The sequence below is a fragment of the Engraulis encrasicolus genome, chromosome 20, assembly GCF_034702125.1.
Source record: "Engraulis encrasicolus isolate BLACKSEA-1 chromosome 20, IST_EnEncr_1.0, whole genome shotgun sequence".
Lineage (NCBI taxonomy): Eukaryota > Metazoa > Chordata > Actinopteri > Clupeiformes > Engraulidae > Engraulis > Engraulis encrasicolus.
In genome coordinates this window covers 47,296,268-47,322,337 of record NC_085876.1, presented here as the reverse complement: position 1 = coordinate 47,322,337, position 26,070 = coordinate 47,296,268, and the positions used below count along the sequence as shown (strand labels likewise).

The 26,070-nt window shown below is 44.1% G+C and overlaps 1 protein-coding gene across 1 annotated transcript in view; it reads left to right on the top strand.

Annotated features, from left to right (window-relative positions):
* LOC134436701 (sodium bicarbonate cotransporter 3-like) overlaps positions 1–26,070 on the top strand; it is a 177,808-nt gene that overhangs the window by 143,165 nt on the left and 8,573 nt on the right. The window contains exons 14-23 of the mRNA XM_063186038.1: positions 2,253–2,386; positions 10,595–10,840; positions 13,221–13,329; positions 14,921–15,082; positions 16,178–16,291; positions 17,220–17,381; positions 19,871–20,122; positions 22,570–22,638; positions 23,342–23,515; positions 25,819–25,947. Coding sequence (XP_063042108.1) covers positions 2,253–2,386; positions 10,595–10,840; positions 13,221–13,329; positions 14,921–15,082; positions 16,178–16,291; positions 17,220–17,381; positions 19,871–20,122; positions 22,570–22,638; positions 23,342–23,515; positions 25,819–25,947 — 1,551 coding nt within the window. The remainder of the gene's footprint in view (positions 1–2,252; positions 2,387–10,594; positions 10,841–13,220; positions 13,330–14,920; positions 15,083–16,177; positions 16,292–17,219; positions 17,382–19,870; positions 20,123–22,569; positions 22,639–23,341; positions 23,516–25,818; positions 25,948–26,070) is intronic.

Sequence of the window (26,070 nt, the reverse complement as noted above, 5' to 3'; positions counted from 1 at the left end):
ACTGCCTGCAACGGCCGCTTCCAAAGGGCTTTCACTCCATGCAGTGATTGGGGTTGTGAAAGGCTGACTGAAAAGCCTAGGCTACGTAAAAACTAAAGATGTACCAGATCCTGATTTTTAGGTAACTGCCGGATACCGGATCCACTGCTTAAGATCCTGCCAGATCCGGATCCTGTGACAAACCCTATTATCCTTCCGGATCCGGAAACGGTGCATCTCTAGTAAATATGCAGCGTTAACTCAACACAGTGAGCCAATTCAATATTTTCTAGATTGTATGGTATTAGGATTAGTACACTGTAAGTGTAGAATGAACACTGCATATTTTTGTGGCTTGAGTTTGACTGACATTAACAGCATGCGATTTGTTTTTTAGCTCAGTGAGAAAAAGGCAGGCAGAGATACGATTTGGATTTTTTTTCTCGATTAAGAGATACAGTCTGAAATAATATACATATCAATTTCACCTGAACATCAATCAATCTTTTCGTCCTTGTTTTGGGGTGTTCTTCTCAGACTTTCCCGAAAAGAGAGATGAAGCTTAAAGGGACACTGTGCAGGAAATGGTCAAAAAAGGTACTGCAACTATGCTGCTCATTGAAACTAGGCTCCCTATTGCCAAATTTGATCTTTACATGAAAGTTTACTAAGTAACAAACAAATGTTAACTAGTATGGTCCAATTACAGTCAATTTTGAAGCAAAAAATGGCTATTTTAGGAATTTCAAAATGGCAAACCATGGAGAAGATCTCTCGTTTTGTGTATGAAAAGTGCAATTTTTCCCGTCATAATGAATACTTAGAATTTGATGCTGGTGTTAAGTATTCATGAAAAAGGTAACATTAGTGAGTGGGCAGCATGAATTCTGGAAATGAACAACTGAAAATCTCACACAGTGCCCCTTTAAATTATCAGTGACCACCAGTGACAAAGAGTTTGGCATTCTCAGAGACCCTAGGAGACCCCTGATGTAGCCTCCATCAGTAAAAAGTGACAGCAGTGTGTGTGTGTGTATGTCTGTGTGTGTGTGTGTGTGTGTGTGTGTGTGTGTGTGTGTGTGTGTGTGTGTGTGTGTGTGTGTGTGTGTGTGTGTGTGTGCGTGCGTGCGTGCGTGCGTGTGTGTGCGCGTGCGCGCGCACGCTAGAGGGAAAGAGGGGGACAGGGAAGTGGGGGGGGGAGCTGTCTCGAGTCGTGTTAGTGTGGTGTGTGTAAACTCAGCAGAGCAGACAGTCAGTGTGTGCAGAGCTATGGAAGCTGACATCAGAGGCGACGATGTGGAACAGACACACACACACACACACACACACACACACACACACACACACACACACACACACACACACACACACACACACACACAAATCTACACACTTTTCTGGTCAGTCAAAGATAGCTCTATTCACATTTTTTCTATTTGGCAGTCTTTTTCTCTTTCTCTCTGTTCATTTCTGTCTGTTACTCTGTCTGCCTCACGTGTGTCTGTCTGATTGCCTAAAGAGGAATCAGAGACATTTCTATTCTCTATTCTGCCTGCCCTGGACATGGTCTTGTGCCTTCTACATCCATGCGACGGTGTTACGCCAAAGCATTTTTTGTACTTTGGCTGCTTTTGTGAACTGTTTACACAGATGCACAAACCGATAACCAAATCATCCAAACTAATGGCACAACGTGAACAAATATGTCGTATGACGTCAGTGACGTTGCAGCAGTAGCACATGTCAGGGCGGCGCAATAACAGCCAGTGCCACTATTGTATGTTTTTTTTGTTTGTTTGTTTGTTTTTAGTGGACTATCTAAGAAGCATATTCACTACAGCATATCGACCACCAATTACTAATTAGTTTATGGGCATTCAATTTTGTTGCTCCACCTTACGTCTTAGCCCAAAACAACCCGTCATTAGCCCATCTAATACAGGAGGCATCTGGAGCAGAGCTGGTGGGTAATTATCTTGCTGTGTGTTCCTGAGACCTATATGACTCTCTGTAGTAGTCTATAGCTGCTGGGACATGCCGTCTTGGGCTGATAAGATTCTTCATATGTTTCAAATCATGTTCATATTAACATAATATTTGACACCCCCCCCCCTCTCTCTCTCTCTCTCCCTATCTATCTATCTCTCTCTCTCTCTCTCTCTCTCTCTCTCTCTCTCTCTCTCTCTCTCTCTCTCTCTCTCTCTCTCTCTCTCTCTCTCTATCTATCTATCTATCTCACCCCCCCTCTCTCTCCATCTCTCTCTCCCCTATAGAGTGCCATAGAGTCTCTGTTCGGGGCCTCCATTACGGGCATGGCCTACTCCTTGTTTGCCGGCCAGCCCCTCACCATCCTGGGCAGCACGGGGCCTGTGCTGGTCTTCGAGAAGATCCTCTTCAAGTTCTGCAAGTGAGTGCACTAGAGATTGACAAGGTAAAAGCGGTGGTTCATAAGCAGTTTCTGAAATAAATGATAGAAGTCCGCAACACTGTTAATGCTCCCAGTGATTTATTTAAAAGACGTTTCGGACCTCCGTCCTTTTTCAAGTGGTTGTTGCACTTGAAAAAGGACGAAGGTCCGAAACGTCGTGCAAATAAATCACTGGGAGCATTAACAGTGTTGCGGACTTCTATCATTTGTTTCAGTTACTTTATTTTGTCCAGCACCTGTACCACTGATGTACGCACATTCTCTACCTTCATAAGCAGTTTCTCTCAGAATTCAAGTGACATAGGGCGTTTCTCAAAACCTACACGTAGTGCGCACACTTCTAAGTGTATTCAGCCTAATTACTCACGCCCAGTGGTTGGACACTCTGTATTAGTCACACCCAGTGACTGGATACTCCGTAGAGTTCACCAAAAAAGTATCCAATCACTGGGCGTGACTAATTAGGCTGATACACTTGGAAGTGTGAGCACTAGGTTTTGAGAAATGCCCATAATGTTTTGAGCTGCTATCCTATGACAGCCATGCTTCTTTAGGTGACTGGGGGACTAGGAGAGTGTTACAATATACGACCTTGCCTCGTCCACTTGTGCTTGTTTCCTCGCCCCTCCTCCTGGCCCCTCCTCCGTGGAGAAAACGATAAAGTTTCCCAGCTGTCAGCCTAGCCACAACAACTTTTGAGGGACTGTTTTTCATTCACCATCCCAATTGCAAATGAGAAAAAGAGTTTGCAATTGAGCTTTTGCAAGATATTGAAATATAATGCTGTTGTCAGTGATGTCATCATGACATATTACTTCCTGGTACGAGGAGACAAGCACAAGTGGAGGAGGCAAGGTCGCATATTGTAACGCACTCTAGGAGAATGAATGGAGTGCAATGGTTACACCCCCATGTATTAGGAGACCAGACTTGATCCCACTTGTCTGCATTGGTGACACATGGTGTGATTGATCTTGGTTACCATATTGAAAATGTTTAAGTGTGCTGCTCTCTGCAGTCACTGTAGCTTGTGTGTCGCTTGCTTAGTTAGACACTGGTGCCATCTTGTGGTGGTGATGAGAAAGTGTTGTTACATGGGTAAATGGGTAGTATTTGGAACAGTGAACTAGGGGTGGGCGGTATGGACGGTATACTATCGTAAAAGGTATTTTTTCCATCAAGGTATGGATTTTGGCCATACCGTTCTACCGTGATATAGCGCATTGCATCCTGCAGATGGCAGTATAGACAACGTTTTGAACATCCACCCGACTGACTGCCTCAAGAGTTGTAGTAGCAATGTGGTTGTAGAGAAACAGCACAATGATTTCCTTTGGATAAGCTTCAAGTGTAAAATGTATGGTTAGTGTAGTGAACTATTGTTTGAAATGGTAGCCTATGTGATGGCAACACATTTCGATTCTGGACTCCACAATTTACTGGGCACGAAATGCAAGCTAACTAGCTAACAGCCCAAGTCATTCATGTCTATGCTGGTGTCTGACAAAATAAATGTGCTTAATGTGCCAACCTTGGTTGCCTTACATTTAACACATTGCGCCAGCCGTAACAGCTGTATGTTACTGTTTCCAGTTGAGATAATATCATTCATGATATCTGACTGGGTGTTAGTAACTAAAATGACTGTTCACTGTTTAAAATGTGGCATTAGCGATTTCGCTAACGTTAGCACGCTAATCGCTAACCGCTGGTGCAGTGAAAGCTGCCATTGCCATTCAAATGCATTAGTTCTGCAATGCATTGCTAACTGCCTCATGTGAAAGTTCGTTTTTCTTAACTTTAACAATGACAGCTTAAACCATTATGCATGGCATAATCACAGATGCAAGCACACATTTCAAAATTACATAAACAACTCCAGAAATAGAAAAAAAGGTGCAATGAAAGATGTAGTTGTTTGACACCCCCAGAAATTCTCTAAGCTATGAGATAGGCGTCTCTCATTGGCTCCCATATAGCCCCGTTGGCGAACGCAGCCAAGTAAAAGATGAATGGGAGCCTATTGGGCTAAATGGCTCAGCAGGGATTTGTGACGGTTCTGTTCTCTGGTTTGTAAAGGTGTGTGCACATTCTGTACCTTATCATGGAAGTTGTATTAGAAGTGAAGTTAAAGGTTCCTGACATGGCTTTGTTCTCCCAAAGACGTGTTAGTTTTGTCCTGCAACACGCTAGCATTCGGCTAATACCTGCTGGCTGAGGAATCTCTGCGACTATTCACGACCAGAGCTGACGAGAGACGTACTCTGACTGATCCTAGCAGAGACATCTACGGTCACACACCTCAAAACCCCCCACCGCCGTCCAACATGTTAATTGAAGGTGCCCAAATTCTTAAGGATGAGCGCAGTCATTTCCTTTACCCCATGTACACATGCCGCTTTTCCACCACCTTAAATGCAATAAATAACAGGTGTCCGCAACAATCCTAACATAACTTTAAAGCGATGGTTCGGAGTAGAATCACCCTAATGCCATTTGAACCGTGACACCCATCCACCTTTACACCCGAAGTGTTTTCTGCCGCAGGCTTACATCAACAGAGTTGCCGTGTTATTCGATGTTTATTCCGGTTAGCTTGACTCAAGCGCATATGGATACTGGGCACCGTCTCCAAACTTTCCCCACAAAAATAACATGTCATGACACCAAACTTCTGCAGTAACACAAATATGGTCTGTACTCACGAAACGAAGCATTTGGAAGTTTGGAAATAGTCCAGGAGTTTATTATTATCAACACAAGCCGAATAGCTTCTCTGCTGCTAAAGCTGCGCCAACGTTACTTCCGTCATCTAAGACAAGCATGTAAGAGTCCTCAACGAAGCTCATAATATGCACAATGAAAAGTGAATTCAGCATCAGTATTGATAACGAAAATCCTTGTCTAATTGATAGTAGGTAAGATTTGAAATATCTTTTAAGTATTGCCTTGAAAATATAAGCCTTAATCACAATTCAGTGAAAACTTTTTTAACACTCTCGTCTGGAAGTTTGTTGAAGACTTTTACGGGCTTGTCTCATATGACGGAAGTAACGTTGGCACAGCTTTAGCAGCAGAGAAGCTATTCAGCTTGTGTTGATAATACTAAACTCCTGGATTATTTCCAAACTTCCAAATGCTTCGTTTCGTGAGTACAGACCATATTTGTGCTACTGCAGAAGTTTGGTGTCATGACATGTTATTTTTGTGGGGAAAGTTTGGAGACGGTGCCCAGTATCCATATGCGCTTGAGTCAAGCTAACCGGAATAAACATCGAATAACACGGCAACTCTGTTGATGTAAGCCTGCGGCAGAAAACACTTCGGGTGTAAAGGTGGATGGGTGTCACGGTTCAAATGGCATTAGGGTGATTCTACTCCGAACCATCGCTTTAAACACATCGACATCTGAAGTCAGACTTAAAACTACAAAACAAATGGCGTAGTGCCGTAAAGTCGATTGTCACGTGTTATGTCATTGCTATAGTTGAAATAAGGGTCATTTTCACGAATCTAACACTTGACAAGATGCAAACGTGCCGGCAAATGCTTTCACTTACTCATATCTATCGAACGCGACTTCATTGTTTCCAGGGAAAAAATCACACGGGCAGATAGTTCTATGAGAAGCGTACAGCCCCATTGGCACCCATTCATTATTTACTTGGCTGGATGATATAGCTGCAGTGCCACTCCTGGCCACACCAGCCAGTGGTCGTTCTTGTACAAGATTCCATTTTCTTTGACACCCCTCCCTTTTCCCCCTCTCTACCGTAGTTTAACCCCTTCGACACTTGGTGAAATTGACAGTGTTCTATTGGTTAGCTTTGCATTGCATTGCAAAATGCATTTTACATAGGCTAGTTTTTGCTTGTTTTTAAAAAATGTAATGGCAAGAATTCACACATATATGAAAGGACATTGTGTCATTTCCAAAAATCAAATGTAAAGGTTTAAAAAAAAATGTTTTTTTTTTTTTTTGTCATTTTGCAACGCTTCAATTTTAAACAAATGTACAATACCGTGATATATACCGTGATATATACCGTGACTAAAATTATACCGAGGTATACATTTTTGGCCATATCGCCCACCCCTAGTGCAAACACATACTTACTGTATTTGTCATTAAACTGTACTCCACTGGTTGGCATCCCAAACTCAGGCGAAGATTTCAGCCAGGGTTTCCATGCTGTCCTTCAGATCGGAACGAGTGTGCAAGACAGCATGGGATTTTCCAGACTACATTAGGTCAACTGCGGTTGTAATAAATATACTCCCCTTGACATGACTTGACTATTCTAATCTCATCTTCTATTAGTGCGAGAGCCTATGTATTTTTCGTGGGATTTCAATGTTAATTTTTGGAGACTGGTTGAAATGTGTTCTATAGCTGGGTCTCTTACCGTCCAAAAAGGGCCTAATCATTACGCGCTGGATAGAAGCACCAAAATCGGTGTAGACCTTCCTTAGGGTGTTCTCCATCATTTCAGAAGGGGTGCCCCAAATTTCAATGTCATTAAGGTCATTTTTATGGGGTAAATCCAAGATGGCTGCCCAAAACGAGCCAATAGTAGTAAAATGCTGTACTGCCTGGACATAATGGTGTTATGGGCCAATCCACCTATTTGTGTGTGATGTATACAAACTGAACTTTGAAAATATGTGCAAAACTTACCATGAAAACAATGTTATATATGTCTTATTTAGATTCAAAAAGAGGAAAATCATAAAAACCATGGTCAGAATGAGATCACTCTACAATTGAGAGCTAATGTCTGGGCAGTTAGCTATTGAACCAACATTCATTAAGAGTTTTAAAAACTTGCAGTGGGTCATATCTATAAAATCCAAAAAGAAAATTGTGGTTAGAAAATTTAGGGGAGAAGAGATAAACCCTTGAACTGGGCCACACATAACTCTCCCAATGTTAGCATGCTAGCATTAGCAGGTTCAGACACTCAGTCTGCTCTTCAGACAAAGATAGATGGCACACAATACTTTTAATCACACTTACACATGCGCACACACACACAAACTACTACTACTTCCTTAGGACCCCCTCAATGATTTAAGCCTAGGAGTCCAACTGAAATATTCATATCAATCAAGTCAATAATACATGTACATATCAAGTGTCAGTGACAGCTTGGATGATTTACTATAGGCCATTACAAAATAAAATGTATGCTGATGTTCAGATATGTATATCTCAGTCCTAAGTGTACAATGGAGTGATAAGGGCATTTATGAATATATCATATATACAGTTTATTGACAGATACTTTATATTTTAAAAGAGTAAAATGGTAACATGTCTGTTTTTCATCTACTTTTGGCTTTAATCTAGATGATATGTTGGCTACCTAACCACTTAATTTATTGTTTGCTGGTTATTATTTTTTTGTGGGTGTGGTCCTTTATTTAAAACATGTCTGCCTGCCTTCCCTCTCTCACATAGGCTACTAAAATAGTCTTTCAAAAACTTAAAACAACAGCATGTGGAAATCCTATTGGCTTTGGAGGGCTAAAGTCAAAGTAGCCTAAAAGTCATCAAGACTATACTGTACTCTACTGTATTGCACTGTACTGTACTCTACTGTACTGTACTGTACTGTAATGTGACATACCGTACTGTACTCTACTGCACCGTACTGTATGCTACTGTATTATATGCTTGTGACGTCATCTGTCGAATGCTCCATTCATTTCAACGGGGCTCCCCAACGTTCGGACGTCTGTTATTTTTCGATAACGGACGGGTTGGTCTATAACAGACCGCTGTCAATGGCAACAAGACTTTTCACTGCTAAAGCGATTTTTCAACAAGACTCTAATCAGCTGCTGTGATAGACAGCACCCGTTGTCCTGGCTACCGCTGTCAATGGCAACAAGACGTTCACTGCTAAAGCCACTGGCTTGTGTACAAGTCAGTGGCTAAAGCGAATGTTTCATATCACTCCGCAGGGGGTCCGGTCTTTTGTCACTCTAATCAGCTGCTGCGATAGACAACACCTGTTGTCCTGGCTAGCCTACCTAGCTGTTGCCTAGCGGTGTTCCACAACGGCACTGTTTTGTTTTGCGCAGCAACAATCTTAACATTAAATAGGTCTAAAGAAATGTCCCCGCATGTGTGAATCATTTAAGTATATCCATATAATAAGCGGGTTAACTTTCGGCGAGTCGGTCGCTTTGTGGAATAGCAGCACTTCAGAGAGAAAAAGACCCCTCCGCTCCGCGTCGGGGTCTAAAGATTCTCTCTGTCGTGCTGCTATTCCACGGTAGCGACCTTCTCGCCGAACGTTAACCCTTACGTATTATACTGTACTGTACTGTACTGTACTGTACTGCACCGTACTGTATGCTACTGTACTGTACTGTACTGTACTATACTCTACTGTACTTAATTATACTGCACCGTACTGTATGCTACTGTACTGTACTGTACTGTACTATACTCTACTGTACTTTATTATACTGCACCGTACTGTATGCTACTGTACTGTACTGCACCGTACTGTATGCTACTGTACTGTACTGTACTATACTCTACTGTACTTTATTATACTGCACCGTACTGTATGCTACTGTACTGTACTGCACTGCACAGTACTGTCCTGTACAGTACAACTACATAGAACTGAAACATGTAGAGCATTCTGAGGACATGTACAATATTATGCAAAAGGGTGTAGTGGGAATGAGTTATGTTACTGTTACCACTGAAAATCTTGAAGGTTAAAAAAAGTCTTGTGGCATTTTGTTTGGGGGGGGGGGGGTATGATAGACTATCCTTCCTCCCAGACTATTTGTGTGCCTTGCATATCAAGAAAATGAGTACAGGTAATGATTTACTTTCATATGATAATTGTTTTTCTATATAGATATTTCTCCCATGGGTAAGGGTGGCACAAGACCTACGGTACATGTTGTCCATCAGCTGTCAGTTATGATAGCAACTTAAGTACTCAATGATTACTGAGCTAACTAATACAACTTTTGGCACAAGTACTAGGTGAGGACTTGTCTGCAAATAAAAAAAAACAATTTACCTCTGTCTTCTTACTCAACATATACCTGTACTAAGAAATAATTTCCATTTAATTTAAACTGAAGCCATACTGTGGCCTACATGTAGGCCTATATTGAGTAATCTGTAATGCCATTCTAAAGATGACTGAAATGCTCTCACAATATGCACAATGCCTTGTAAAAATATAGAATTAGGTGATCTTATGGGGTTCTTCATACATATGGAAAGGTCCTGTCTTTTACCCTCTCTCATACAAATAAAATACGTTTATCTGTTATGGAAATTAGAGGATGGAGAACCTGCTACCTAGGGCATCTTGCACTGACACTATCCCATTCAGATCGAGCATTAGGAGCAGTCTATTCTCACCATAGTTTTAGTGTGGGCAATGCTCATTTTAATTCAGACCAAGAATCTTCTCAAATCGTTCACAATGTTACATGCTGTCAAGCACGTAAGCACAGACTCACCCATACTTTCACACTATGTACATTTTGTAGTTTTATCAATCTGGTCAAGCAGACTACCCTTGCTTCATCTCTGCTGAGGACTATATTAACATTTTCAGCTAAGTATAATGCCATGTAATAACAATGTAATGCATTACCAACATGACATATTGTATATGACATGGTAGACAATTTTTTTTTCCAGGGGCACCCCTTCTAGGATGTCTTCAAATCACTCAAGGAACATGTGTACCGAATTATATGCTTCTATCCAGAGCGTAACGATTTCTCGGCTTAGAGCCCCTACTACTAGGGTCATTGAACTTTGAGAAAAAATATGTCTCCATTTTTTTCCCCTTTTCTTACCTCTCCCCCCTGATTTTGATATTTTACTGCAATTGACGCCTTAAATATGGTTTGTATTACTATATGTTGTCATCTCCCCCTCTCCTCAGGGACCTCAGTCTGTCCTACCTGTCCCTGCGCCCTCAGGCTGCAAGTCGAGTAGCTCCGTGTTTGTCTCTGTTTTTTCGTCTTTTTGTGCTTTTTTATTTTATGTCTAAGTATGTGTGTAATGTCTCGTGAGCAATGTCTTTATTTATGTATGTGTGTATGCTACTTGACACCTTAATTTCCCCCTGGGATCAATAAACGATACTCTACTCTACTCTACTCTAATATGTTCTCCTCTCCGTCTCTCCTCAGGGACTTCAGCCTGTCCTACCTGTCCCTGCGCACCTGCATCGGGCTGTGGACGGCCTTCCTGTGTCTGCTGCTGGTGGCCACTGACGCCAGCTCGCTGGTCTGCTACATCACGCGCTTCACCGAGGAGGCCTTCGCCGCCCTCATCTGCATCATCTTCATCTACGAGGCCCTGGAGAAGCTCTTCGACCTGGGGGAGCACTTCCCCGTCAACAAGCACAGCCACCTCGACAACCTCACTCTCTCCTCGTGAGTAATATACCATAATATAATAATACTATAATAGTTACTGAAAACCTCATTTCAAATTCCTTGTATGACCTGTGCATATGAAGAAACTGACAATAAAAGCTGACTTGACTTGACTTGATAATGATAATAACAATAACTAGAAATGCACTCAGAGAGTGCAGACCTCCGCCAAGGAAGCTGTTTGATAGAACATTTTGACTGTTACAACCTTTTCGGAGTCTTTCTGTCTTTTTTTTGGCAGGGGGCTTAGAAACTGGAATGTCAAAATTTGCCCTATCCCACAATGGTGAAGAATCCTTTAAAAAATTCCTGGATCTGTGTTGTGATCCGGATCGCCACCCCGAAGCCCCCGGGGAGAGGCTGTTATCACTTCAAGAGTTCAGATGCAAAACCCCCTAAGTGCCATTTCAGAAAATAATCTTAATTCAATACAAAGCTATAAAAGTTGCATATTTTTTATTTTATTTATGTAATATAACTATTTATATGTATTATCAAGTACATGAATGTAAATCAAACCAACAACGGGGTTCTCTAAAAATATAGAAGTGCAGGTCTTCAGAAATGGAGTTAGGGGGTTTTGCATCTGAACTCTTCACTTGTTCCTTGTGTCATTTCCAAAAATTCCATTCCATTCATAACTTTTTCAGTTATCCTGCTGACCGACAGACAAACAGACAGACAGACAGACAGACAAGTCAAGTCATGTAAAGTCAGCTTTTATTGTCACTTTCTTCATATGCACAAGTCATACAAGCTGCTAACAGACAGTCAGACAGACAAGTCAAGTCATGTAAAGTAAAATACACTTCAATTAAAATGTATTATGATTGTTATTGTTGTATTGGACAATAAACACTCAATGCTGCCATCTCCTGGGGCGGAAGAGAGTTGCGATGGGCTCTACCTTCACCTCAGTCTCTTGAGCTTTTTCCCTTGTATTGCGACACAGCTAAACAGAGACTCCAGCATATTACTTACCATCATTTACATATCTGTCATCTTTCCCGCTTATCTTTTTTGCCACAGTGAGTGTACTGTATGTACGTAGGCCTTCTGGTGTCTTATACAACAACAGTGTTATGCAACTGTGACAAGGTTGATTCATCTTCTTCTTCTGATCATATTTTTCTGGCATATTAATTAGGTTTGGGATGATGAGGCGGCAGCGGCAGCAATCCAAGAGTTTATATATATATAGCCTCAGGCCTGACGAATCGCTGTCAGATTCTCACAGTCCCGCCATCCGCCTACCACCCTCCTCTGTGTCTATTTATCTCTCCTTTGCCTCCTTTGATCTTTCTCTCTCTCTCTCTGTAGCCCTTCTTTCTTCCTTCCTTCCTTCTTTCTCCCACTTCTCACATTATTTATATTCTGATTTCCTGTATTTCCTGAATAGAATAGATTGCCGGGCGGTGCTGTGGCGCAGCCTGCTCATTTAAGCCCCTCATATATGGGCTTACATGCCCATGGGGACCCAAGTTCTAATCCGGCCTGGGTCATTTTCCAACCCTACCCCACCTCTCCCTCCTGCTCATTTCCTGTCTCTTATGTCATAACAAAGGGCCAAAAAGTCCAAAAAGTACCAAAAAATTCTTGAAAGAAGGGATAGCTCTTTATTGTCCCAATGACCCTTCATGTACAATGTACAGTAAGATGAATACTTACCTGCACCAAGGAGGTTATATTTTCGGTTGCATTGGTTTGTCCGTCTGTCAGCAGGATAACTCAAAAAGTCATGAACGGATCTGTATGAAACTTTGTGGTATTGTTGGAAATGAAATCAATTTTGATGGTGATCCGGATCACGATCTGGATGCAGGAATTTTTTAAAGTATTCTTCACCATCAAACAGCTTTCTTGGGGGATGTCTGCACTCCCTGAGTGCATTTTTAGCTACAACTTAGATATTAGATATACAGTATATTACTGCACAAGTAGGGTACACAGTTGTAAGCTAAAAAGAAATACACATGTATACAGAGTTATGTACACTAACAATCCAATTACTACACACTGATATACCGGCGGGCGGTGGTACCTCAGGTGGTAGAGGAGCCGTTCTGCAACCCGAAGGTTGCAGGTTCAAGCCACGCTCGGCCTGACTCCATCATTGTGTCCTTGAGCAAGATACTTAATCCCAAGTTGCTCCTGATGGCAGGGTGGTACCCTGCGTGGCAGCCACGGCCACCGGTATGTGAGTGTGAATGTGAGGCATACAATGTAAAGCGCTTTGAGTGCTCAAAGGAGTGGAAATGCACTATATAAACGCAGTCCATTTGCCGAAATATACTCTCTCTCCCGCCACTCTTCCTCCACTCTATCTACGGTGTCATCCATATTCATCCCTCCATCCTTCCATCTTTTCCCTCCCCAGTTGTCACTGTTCGGCCCCGGCTCAGGTGACCAATGAGACTTTGGCGGTGTGGAATGAGACGGGCTACTCCGATTCAGACTCCATACCCTGGGAGACCTTCAATGTCCCGGTCAGTCTATAACACACACACGCACACACGCACACACGCACACACACACACCCACACACAACACACACACACATGCACACACACACATGCACATGCACACACACACACACACACACACACACACACACACACACACACACACACACACACACACACACACACACACACACACACACATGCACCAGTGCTCTCTCTCAGGGTTATGCATTAACACATATTAAGTCATCACACTTGATTGCTTGTATAACATCTACTGTATTCATATGAATGGCATAGCACTATTCTTTTTATTGCACTGCTTTTAGCGGCCTCAATGAAAGCAGCCCTCTCCTATTCATGTAGTATGCTCAGAGACGGTCCATTATGAATTAGAATGGAAAGAATATTTGGTATGCTTACACAACCAGGAGACAGCAAAACAGCACACATCGTATTCATTACTGCAGAGATGGAGCACTCTTTCAAACTGTCTCTTTCAACAATACAGTACTAACACAATAGGGTTATATACTAAGGTAAACCTGGCATGGAACACAAATTCAAGACTTTAAAAAAAGTTTAAAGTACTATGTAATGTATAGGCATTTCTAAGTTGTCATTGCACATATCACATACTGTATGTATGTCGTGTAGTTTTTGATCTTTCCCATGTTATTAAAAACCCTGCCCGTGTTTTTGCCCCCTGTAGAAGTGTAAGGCTCTGCATGGTAACTTTGTGGCTGGGCGTGTGGGGCCTGGGCTCCTCTGGCCCGCCCATAAAACTGCATGTTTTTCCCTCCGAATGCGCCACCCGTGGTCGTGCCTGGTTTGCATGCATATATTATCAGTTCTCTGTAGATGTTGAAGGTGTGTATTGTGTATTATGTTCCATCTAGACGTGCAAGGCGCTGCGCATTGACTTTGTGGGCTCGGCGTGCGGCCACCACGAGCCTATGTTATAATATTGTTTAAGGTTTAAGGTGTACATTGTCAGTTGTCTGTTGATGTTGAAGGTGTGTAATATATAGTATGTTCCCTACAGACGTACAAGGCGTTGCGTGGTGACTTTGTGGGCTATGCGTGCAGCCACCATGGCCCCATGTTATGATAAGGTGTATATTGTTGTGTTCTGCTTGCTAGATGTTGAGGGTGTGTATTATGTTCCATATAGACGTGCAAGACGCTGTGCAGTGACTTTGTGGGCTCTGCGTGCAGCCACCATGGCCCCATGTTATGATAAGGTGTATATGAAGAGTTCAGATGCAAAACCCCTAAGTGCCTTTTCAGAAAATAATCTTAATTCATTTTTATTTCATACAAAGCTATCAAAATTGCATGTTGTTTTATTTTATTTATTTAATATAACTATTTATATGTATTTTCAAGTACATAAATGTAAACCAAACCAACAACAGGGTTCTCTAAAAATATAGAAGTGCAGGTCTTCAGAAATGGAGTTAGGGGGTTTTGCATCTGAACTCTTCATATTGTGTTCTGCTTGCTAGATGTTGAAGGTGTGTATTATGTTCCATATAGACGTGCAAGGCGCTGCGCTGTGACACTATGGGCCTACTGTATGTTGTAATATTTGTGTGTGTTATGTTCCATATAGACATGCAAGGCGCTGCACGGTGACTTTGTGGGCTCGGCGTGCGGCCACCACGGGCCCTACATCCCAGACGTCCTCTTCTGGTCCATCATCCTCTTCTTCACCACCTTCTTCCTCTCCTCTTTCCTCAAGCAGTTCAAGGCAGAGAGATACTTCCCCACCAAGGCAAGCCAACACCCACACACCTAGAACACAATGCAATGCAATACAATACAATACAATACAATACAAGACAATACAATACAATACAATNCAATACAATGCAATGCAATGCATTACAATGCAATGCAATGCAATACAATACAATACAATACAATAATATGCAATGCAATACCATACAATACAATACAATACAATACAATACAATTGACTAAAAGTAAGCATACAAGATGATAATTTTTTATACAGAGCTCTACTTTCCCATAGCATGTCACATAGCCACAGCCGTGCTACAAGCAGTGCTACAAGTCAAATGCCGTGTACAGACCAAGAGCGAACGGAGCGAACGAAGCGACGGAAGTCATTATTTCTCTATGGAGGGCACGCGACCTGCGCTACCAAATCGAATTCGCCAGGAGCGAAGCTTCTTGCGCTACCAGAGCGAATTTTGAAGATTAAACTAAATCTAATCGCAGGCGAATTCGCTCTGACGCTGTTCGGCGGCAACCAATCGGAACGTTCATATCTCCGAATGTCCCAGGCTGTCAAGCCAGAGCCGTTATGTGATTAGCTGCATCAAACATGTCAATGCTGCGTCTCGAGCGAATACAGCGTATTCAAGGCGAAACTTCTTCTGCTACCCACGCTACCAGGCAGCGTAGTTCGCTCTTGGTCTGGACACGGCATTAGCGTCAGGAAACAAAGAGCTGTTTAGTTGTCAACCTCCAACAGCTTAGTGCGACAACGTCTTGTTTCTGCACAGTAGTGTGTGGCTTCAATAAAGAAATGTTTGAAAGGAAAAAAAAAGTAGTGTGTGGTCCTGACCATCGTGTGTGTGTGTGTGTGTGTGTGTGTGTGTGTGTGTGTGTGTGTGTGTGTGTGTGTGTGTGTGTGTGTGTGTGTGTGTGTGTGTGTGTGTGTGTGTGTGTGTGTGTGTGTGTGTGTGTGTGTGTGTGTGTGTGTGTGAGTGCATGCATGTACGTGTGCATGTGTGTGTGTGTGTGTGTGTGTGTGTGTGTGTGTGTGTGTGTGTGTGTGTGTGTGTGTGCTCCTGCGTGTGTGCGTGCGTGCTCCTGTGCGCGTGTGTGTGTGTGTGTTTAGGTGCGCTCCACCATCAGTGACTTTGCAGTGTTCCTGACCATCATGATCATGGTGCTGGTGGACTACCTGATGGGAATCCCCTCCCCCAAACTACAGGTGCCCGACCGCTTCGAGGTAACTTTATTTGTAATTTTTTAGGGGCTTTTTATGCTTTTATTTTGACAGGATAGTCGAAGATGGTGACAGGAAGTGAAGGGGACAGAGAGACAAGGGACGGATTGGGAAAAAAGACCCCGGCCGGACTCGAACAAGGGTCCCCGTGGGTGGACATGCCAGCCCAAATGTGGGGGGCTTAGCGTGTTGCGCCACAGCGCTCCCCTGAGGTAGCTGTTTAACTGACAAATGCCTACTCCTGCTTCATCACTGTACTACGTCTGTAACTTAAAAGCAGGCAAAACACTGCCATCTGCTGGCCATCTCCTATTACTGCAGAAGACAGTGGTGATCAGGAAATAGAGAGTGTGAACAGGAAGGATTCAATTGTGACCTAATTCTAGTCCCATTCTAACAAAGCATTCATTTCCCTTAACATTCATGAAAATAATCACAACTTGTATTATTCTGCATTGCGTTATTGTCCGTGTGTGTGTGTGTGTGAGAGTGAGTGAGTGAGTGAGTGAGTGAGTGAGTGAGTGAGTGAGTGAGTGTGTGAGTGAATGAGTGAGTGAGTGAGTGAGTGAGTGGCTGGCTGATGGACCCCATTGGCCCCAACCCCTGGTGGACAAAGTAATACTGTATATTGATTGTGTGTGTGTGTGTGTGTGTGTGCGCGCGTGCGTGCGTACGTGCGTGCATGCGTGCGTGTGTCTTTCCTCTCATAGCCTACATCTAAGAACCGCGGCTGGCTGATGGACCCCATCGGCCCCAACCCTGTATATTGTACTGTATATTGATCGTTTAGTTTAGTTTAGTTTATTTAGTTCAATTCAGCAGGAACCTTGCACAATAGACATTGTTTACAGAAGAATCTGGGTAGACTATTCCACTATTTATATTGTGTGTGTACGTGTGTGTGTGTGTGTGCGTGTGTCTTTTCTCCTAGCCCACGTCTAAGAACCGCGGCTGGCTGATGGACCCCATAGGCCCCAACCCCTGGTGGACGGTGCCCATCGCCATCTTCCCTGCCCTGCTCTGCACCATCCTCATCTTCATGGACCAGCAGATTACCGCTGTCATCGTCAACCGCAAGGAGCACAAGCTCAAGGTAACCAATGTGTGTGTGTGTGTGTGTGTGTGTGTGTGTGTGTGTGTGTGTGTGTGTGTGTGTGTGTGTGTGTGTGTGTGTGTGTGAGAGAGAGAGAGAGAGAGAGAGAGTGTGTGTGTGTGTGTGTGTGTGTGTGTGTGTGTGTGTGTGTGTGTGTGTGGTAGTAGTGGTAAATCATCTAATACAAGAGCCTGGAGTCCTTATTTTTTCCACTACATGACACCTGTGGGGTATCTATTAGCTGATTTACCACTTCAGGTTACCACTGACCTCAGGTAATCACTGCAGGTTAACCTAGCCAGGTTTATCACTTAACCATGGTCTTGGTATACTCCTCTCATACTGTAGTGCAGTGATTCCCAACCTATGGGCCGGGGCCCACTGGTGGGCCCTGAAGGTATTCCAAATGGGCCTTGAAATCATTTTCCAAAAATAATAATCATATTTTTTGGTGTGTGTTGCTGTTGATTTATTTGAGTTTTATTCTTAATTGGGTCAAAGGTGGGCCCCGAACATTTTTGACAATTTCGAGTGGGCCCCAAGTTTCAAAAGGTTGGGAACCCCTGCTGTAGTTTGTACTTTACATGTGTGCATGGGCTTCTCAGACTGCTGGTCTGCCTGGCTGTCAAAATGATGTGTGTGTCTGTGTGTGTGTGTGTGTGTGTGTGTGTGTGTGTGTGTGTGTGTGTGTGTGTGTGTGTGTGTGTGTGTGTGTGTGTGTGTGTGTGTGTGTGTGTGTGTGTGTGTGTGTGTGTGTGTGTATGTGTCTGTCTGTCTGTCTGTCTGTCTGTCTGTCTGTCTGTCTGTATTTGTATGTGTGTATAGTGTGTGTGTGAGCTTGCATGCTTTTAAAAAGTCACGCCACTCCTGCTTCTCTTCTCTCCGCCATTCAATTGATTTCACACCTCACTCACCTAATGGCGCCCTGTGCTGTTAATGCAGACACCGGCAGACACCTTTGAGTGTGTGTATAGTCTACAGCCTGTCTTTATTGCATTAGAGTAGAAAGCTTCTGTGAGCAGCGAGCAGCCAAGAGCAGGTTGTCTGAGGGAGACTCATCTCGAAGCGAGGTGTGCTGCTCCATCTGTTACAGTCTGTTAGTGCAGTGGTTCCCAACCAGGGGTACGTGTACCACTAGGGGTACGCGAGCACACCTCAGGGGGTACGTGGAAAAATGTAACTTTGAATGGGGGACAATTGAGTGGGTAATGAAGACATAGATACATAGCATTGGTTAGAGTACTCATTGTACAACAAAAAGGCTTAGGGGGTACGCGAGACAAAAAAGGTTGGGAAACACTGTGTTAGTGTACTGGTTCCCAAACTGGGGGCCCGGACCCCTAGAGGGGTTGCAAAGGTACTGAAGGGGGGTCGCGGACGAAAGGGACATAGCATAAAAACGGGAAGTTAACAGGTTTAATCCACAGGTTAATTTCTAGCCATATTCAGGGACAAACTATTAATGGAAAATCTAGCAATATTAATGGACAAAAAAATTGTCGTAAAAATATTCTTAATTCTAAAAGGGGGTCCCCGCTGTATAAGTTTGGGAAATACTGGTCTAGTGGTTCCCAAACTAGGGGTCGGAGTCGACTGGGGACCCACAGCACAGGTGGGGTTGCAGAGGGGTCACAGACAGATGGGACGGAAAACCACAAGTGAGTTAATATACATTCCATAAATTGGTTAGTGCCAGCATTCAATTGTATGGTTGGTAAAACTTTTGAAAGACCAAAAAAAATCTGTTTGGGTTTGGGGGCTTGCTCGCTCGCTCGCTGTTGCTGCTGTGGTCGCCGTTTCTGTAATCAAGAGTGCACCGTCAATTTTAGTAAATGTCTGTATTACGTACATAGGCAATTTGAGTGCACTTTAACATGAGTGTGTGTGTGTGTGTGTGTGTGTGTGTGTGTGTGTGTGTGTGTGTGTGTGTGTGTGTGTGTGTGTGTGTGTGTGTGTGTGTGTGTGTGTGTGTGTGTGTGTGTGTGTTAAACTCTGGATGGAGTGGGAGAAATGGAAAAGATTCAGACTGAAGTCACTCAAGTTGAAATGAAATAACTCCATGGCTATGTCTGGGCAGGCGAGGATGTTTTAAAAGTTTTCTTCTATTCTGCCACTGGCCATGTGTGTGTTTATAACAAAAAAAACAAGGGACTGGATCTGGTACCTGACTTGAACTGTGTTTGATGTGTATGCTGGGAAGGGTGGCGCGAGGGAGGGGATGTATGCAAAGCTTTATGTATGTATTTATTTTTTGAGTAATGGAGTGAATGTACATTTATGTTTTTATGGTGAGATCAAAGACAAATGTTATGCTTGCATGACAATAAAGTCTATTCTTCTTCTTCTTCTTTGCCTCTGCTCCTACACCTGTGTGTGTTTGTGTGTGTGTGTGTGTGTGTGTGTGTGTGTGTGTGTGTGTGTGTGTGTGTGTGTGTGTGTGTGTGTGTGTGTGTGTGTGTGTGTGTGTGTGTGTGTGTGTGTCCTTGTAGAAAGGCTGTGGGTACCACCTGGACCTCTTCATCGTGGGGGTGATGCTGGGCGTGTGCTCCATCATGGGGTTGCCGTGGTTCGTGGCTGCCACGGTGCTCAGCATCACCCACGTCAACAGCCTGAAGGTGGAGTCTGGGTGCTCGGCGCCCGGGGAGCAGCCCAAGTTCCTGGGCATCCGCGAGCAGCGCATCACCGGCCTGCTCATCTTCACCCTCATGGGGCTCTCCGTCTTCATGACCTCAGCACTGAAGGTATTGCAATGCACGCAAACACATACACACACACACACACACACACACGTGCACGCACACACGCGCACGCAGACACACAACCGCATCACCGGCCTCCTCATCTTCACGCTCATGGGCCTGTCCGTCTTCATGACCTCCGCATTAAAGGTATCGCACGCAAACATATACAGACGCACGTACAAACACACGTACAAAGCACACACGCGCACAGACACACACACACACACACACACACACACACACACACACGTGCATGCACGCACACGCACGCACCCGCACACACACACAGACACACAACCGCGTCACCGGCCTGTTCATCTTCACCCTCATGGGGCTGTCCGTCTTCATGACCTCAGCACTGAAGGTATTGCAATGCACGCAAACACATAAAGACACAGACGCATACACAGACGCATACACGTGCACGCACACACGCGCACAGACACACAACCGCATCACCGGCCTCCTCATCTTCACACTCATGGGGCTGTCCGTCTTCATGACCTCAGCATTAAAGGTATAGCACTGCACGCAAACACATAAAGACACACACACACACACACACACACACACACACACACACACACACACACACACACACACACACACACACACACACACCAGGGTTCTCATGGGTCATGGAACTTCTGGAATATCATGGAATTTCATAAAAGTTTTTCCAGTCATGGAAAGTCATGGAATTTTACCATTTTGCATGCACAGTCATGGAATATCATGGAATTTTCTTAACAGCTTGGTGTGTATAACCTTGTTTCTTACTGGTAATACTACAATGCTTCGCCAGAGACTGCTTGATTTTGCGCTTTGTTGTGCAAAACATTCCAAAATGCAATAAGCCCACTGAAGTCTGGCGGTGGCTGGGCGTCAACTGTAGGGGTGAAGATAATCTTCAGTTTTCCCACTTTTAAGAACTTTTAAACGTCATTACTTTTTATGGAAGTGGTCATGGAAAATCTGTCTTTTGGGTCTGGAAAATCATGGAATTTTATATCTGAATTAGAGTGGGAACCCTGACATACACGTGCACGCACACGCACAGACACACAGACACACAACTGCATCACCGGCCTCCTCATCTTCACACTCATGGGGCTGTCCGTCTTCACTACCTCCGCATTAAAGGTATTGCACACAGACACAGTGATATGCAATTACAGTACACACAGATACAGAAGCACACACACAGCTTCAACCTCACACACACACACACACACACACACACACACACACACACACACACACACACACACACACACACACACACACACACACACACACACACACACACATGCGCGCACACACACGACCTCAGCATTGAAGGTATTAAACACAAAAACAGTGACGTGCAAACACAAGCACAGACGCAGACGCATACAGACACACACACACACACACACACACACACACACACACACACACACACACACACACACACACACACACACACACACACACACGACCTCTGCATTAAAGGTATTACACACAAACACAGCCACATGCAAACACACGCGCCGACACACACGCACAGACGAATACAGACCAGAGCATGTGAGCGGAGCGGAACACAATATGTTCTTTACTGTATTATTCTCCTGTGTGTGTGTGTATGTTCTTTACTGTATTATTCTCTTGTGTGTGTGTGTATGTTCTTGACTGTATTATTCTCCTGTGTGTGTGTGTATGTTCTTTACTGTATTATTCTCTTGTGTGTGTGTGTGTGTGTGTGTGTGTGTGTGTGTGTGTGTGTATGTGTTCTTGACTGTATTATTCTATTGTGTGTGTGTGTATGTTCTTTACTGTATTATTCTGTTGTGTGTGTGTGTGTGTGTGTGTGTGTGTGTGTGTGTGTATGTGTTCTTTACTGTATTATTTTCCTGTGTGTGTGTGTGTGTGTGTGTTCTTGACTGTATTATTCTCTTGTGTGTGTGTGTGTGTGTGTGTGTGTGTGTGTGTGTGTGTGTGTGTGTGTGTGTGTGTGTGTGTGTGTGTGTGTGTGTGTGTGTGTGTATGTTATTTACTGTATTATTCTATTGTGTGTGTGTGTATGTTCTTGACTGTATTATTCTCTTGTGTGTGTGTGTGTGTGTGTGTGTGTGTGTGTGTGTGTGTGTGTGTGTGTGTGTGTGTGTGTGTGTGTGTGTGTGTGTGTGTGTGTGTGTGTGTGTGTGTGTGTGTGTGTGTGTTCTTGACTGTATTATTCTCCTGCGTGTGTGTGTGTGTTCTTGACTGTATTATTATCTTGTGTGTGTGTGTGTGTGTATGTTCTTGACTGTATTATTATCTTGTGTGTGTGTGTGTGTGTGTGTGTGTGTGTGTGTGTGTGTGTGTGTGTGTGTGTGTGTGTGTGTGTGTGTGTGTGTGTGTGTGTGTGTGTGTGTGTGTGTGTGTGTGTGTGTGTGTGTGTGTGTGTGTGTGTGTGTGTGTAGTTCATTCCCATGCCGGTGCTGTATGGAGTGTTTCTCTACATGGGCGTCTCCTCTCTGAGAGGCATTCAGGTGAGCATGCTCCACTCTTCATCAACTCCAGATTAAACCATGCAATCTCTTACATTGGGGATAGTTATTATGTTCTCTCTCTCTCTCTCTCTCTCTCTCTCTCTCTCTCTCTCTCTCTCTCTCTCTCTCTCTCTCTCTCTCTCTCTCTCTCCCTCTCTCTCTCTCTCTCTCTCTCTCTCTCTTATGGCTGTACGGGGAGTGGGGGGTTTGTTGTGTCATAAAGCTGCGAATGGGGAGGTGGTTTTAAATGTTTAATTGGGGGGGGGGGGGGTACCATTCACATTGGATTGTAAGTGAAGGCTGATTTCGTTGTAAGATGACGCGCAGATGGTTCAATAAACGAGTGTTGAATCTCCCTCTCTCTCTCTGTCTACATCAGTTTTTTGACCGCATCAAGTTATTGTCTCTCTCTCTCTCTCTCTCTCTCTCTCTCTCTCTCTCTCTCTCTCTCTCTCTCTCTCTCTCTCTCCCTCTCTCTCTCCATCAGTTCTTCGACCGCATCAAGTTGTTTGGCATGCCTGCTAAGTACTTTCTCTCTCTCTCTCTCTCTCTCTCTCTCTCTCTCTCTCTCTCTCTCTCTCTCTCCCTCTCTCTCTCCATCAGTTCTTCGACCGCATCAAGTTGTTTGGCATGCCTGCTAAGTACTTTCTCTCTCCCTCTCTCTCTCCCTCTCTCTCTCTCTCTATCTCTCTCTCTCCATCAGTTCTTCGACCGCATCAAGTTGTTTGGGATGCCTGCTAAGCACCAGCCAGACTTGATCTACCTGCGCTACGTGCCGCTGTGGAAGGTGCACCTCTTCACGCTGGTGCAGCTGACCTGCCTCGTGCTACTCTGGGTCATCAAGGCATCGGCTGCTGCTGTGGTCTTCCCCATGATGGTAATCACACACACACACACACACACACACACACACACACACACACACACCTCAACACAGCTGACCTCCCTGGTGCCCTTCTGGGTCATAACGTCCTGTGTGTCTGTGTCTGTGTATGTGTGTGTAGGCCTGGGCAAAAAATCGATGTGATTTTAAAATCGAGTTTGAACGTCAAATCGATTTGTTTTTTGAGAAATCGCGTTATGCGATTTTTTTTTAATCATCTGTCAGTTTATGTATCCAAGCGCACAGCGCATTGCATTCGCCACTTGGCGAAGACGTAGGTCTAGCCTACCTAGTGCATTCTCTGTGTCTCCTCCCCCATTACATGCACAAACAAACGTGGTGAGTGAAATGGTTTGACAGAAATATAGTGAAACGGGTGAGGAATACGGGCTCCTGTTCAAAAAAAAGGTGACACTACCTCCTATCGTTTTACCAATGATGAATTTAACAACCTACCACTTTGTAAATTGTGAATGACAGTGTTGTCATAACGTAAGCTGTACGTCGTAGCAGCCGGACTACAGGCATGTTTCAATATTTGAAACGAAAACATCTCGCGGAGAAAATGCTAAACAAACTACTCTACTCCTACCACTGGCGCAAGGTGGAAAGCAATCACGGATGCAATTAGCCTAGAACTACCTACTAGACTACGATATGCTTCCAATTTATTCGGCAGAGAAGAGAGGTTTTCAACATATGCTTAAAGTTTTGGATGCGCTGCTTCCTCGCCTCTATGATCTTAACCAACACATGTGAGTTGAAAGGAATCTCTCTCCCTCCCTCTCTCGCTCACACACACACACACACACACACACACACACACACATACACCCAAGCAACCGGAGCACTCTCGCGCGCTCTCTCTCCCCCTCTCTCTAAAGCCCTACTCGGACGGGACTAGTTAGGAGACTTGTGGTAAAGTAACCGCGTCTGAACGCGCCATGTCAGTAAAGATAGCGGCGATATCGGTAAACTTCGCCGAGAGTTTTACCACCTGTTGCAGTCTGGAGAGATTACCAGCTGTAAAACTAGTTCTAATCCTGTGCGAACGCGCCGATGTCTGATTAAATGCATGAAACGCGATATTTAATCTACTCAGGCTTGCAAACGTTACCGTCTTGAAGTAAGCATTGTTTTAGGGTGTTGCTCCAAAATGTTTTCGCTGTGTTAACGCAGCAGTGTTCAGATGCATCGACATGTATTCAGACGCATTACTATGGGCTCTGATGGGAAACCAGCAGGCAATTGCTAAATTTGTTCATCTGGGACAAGAGCCTCCATACATCTGTACTATAATGCATCATTAATATATTGTGGGGATGGATGGCACGTGACGACAAATCTCAACAGTGCCTGAGGGTTTACCCCTCACATTTTTTGTTCTTTCTCTGAGATGTTTCAATGTAATCCCAATTGGTCATTTCTATTAGCAATGTTCTGAGATAAATTACATCAGGCTATTTTGGCCTGGAGTTCCCAAACTTTACTATGAGCCCTCCACATACAGGTAGATACAGCCAAGCCCCCCCTGACATGGGACGTGCCACACAATTTTTTTCTTTGCACCCAGTCTCACACCTTGATAAAGTTTGTGTATTCCTCAGACCATTCAGGTAGGCTACTACAGAAAGCACAATACATAAATATTGTAAAGAAAAAAAATCCTTTGGGATTTAAGCCTATTTTTGGTTTATTTTGGCTACTTAGGTCATTCAATTAATTTTGCTATATTTTCCCTGCCAATCTGCCACGGCCCCCCTGGCATCCTCTCACGCCCCCCCAGGCGTCCCCAGGCCCCACTTTGAAAACCCCTGCTATAGGCTACCCCATGTCCATATAAACTGGTCCAGTCCGAGTAGGCTTCACTCACACACACCAGAGGCACCGCCACACAAACAGAGCCTACTTCTCTCTCTCTCTCTCTCTCTCTCTCTCTCTCTCTCTCTCTCTCTCTCTCTCTCTCTCTCTCTCTCTCTCTCTCTCTCTCTCTCTCTCTCTCACACACACCACGTTGGGGCCTAGAGAGCTCAACAAGTTTTTTTTGTTTGTTTGTTTTTTTTTTTGGGGGGGGGGGGGTATTGAATCGAATCGTGAATCGTGAATCGAGTTTGGTAATGAAAAAATCTAGATTTTTTTTTCAGGGTGAATCGCCCAGCCCTATGTGTGTGTGTGTGTGTGTGTGTGTGTGTGTGTGTGTGTGTGTGTGTGTGTGTGTGTGTGTGTGTGTGTGTGTGTGTGTGTGTGTGTGTGTGTGTGTGTGTGTGTGTCTGTATGTGTGCATGCGTGTTGTGCAGGTGCTGGCGTTGGTGTTCATCCGTAAGCTGCTGGACTTCTTCTTCAGCAAGCGAGAGCTGAGCTGGCTGGACGACCTGATGCCGGAGAGCAAGAAGAAGAAGGAGGACGACAAGAAGAAGGAGAAGCAGGTACTGAGGGGCGCACAAGTCTAATGCCTCGTTCACTCACATCGCTGCTAGTTACTCGCTCAGCGAGTTAAAGTGATACTGTCCCATTTTTGGAAATGAGCTTATTTTACACCTCCCCTTGAG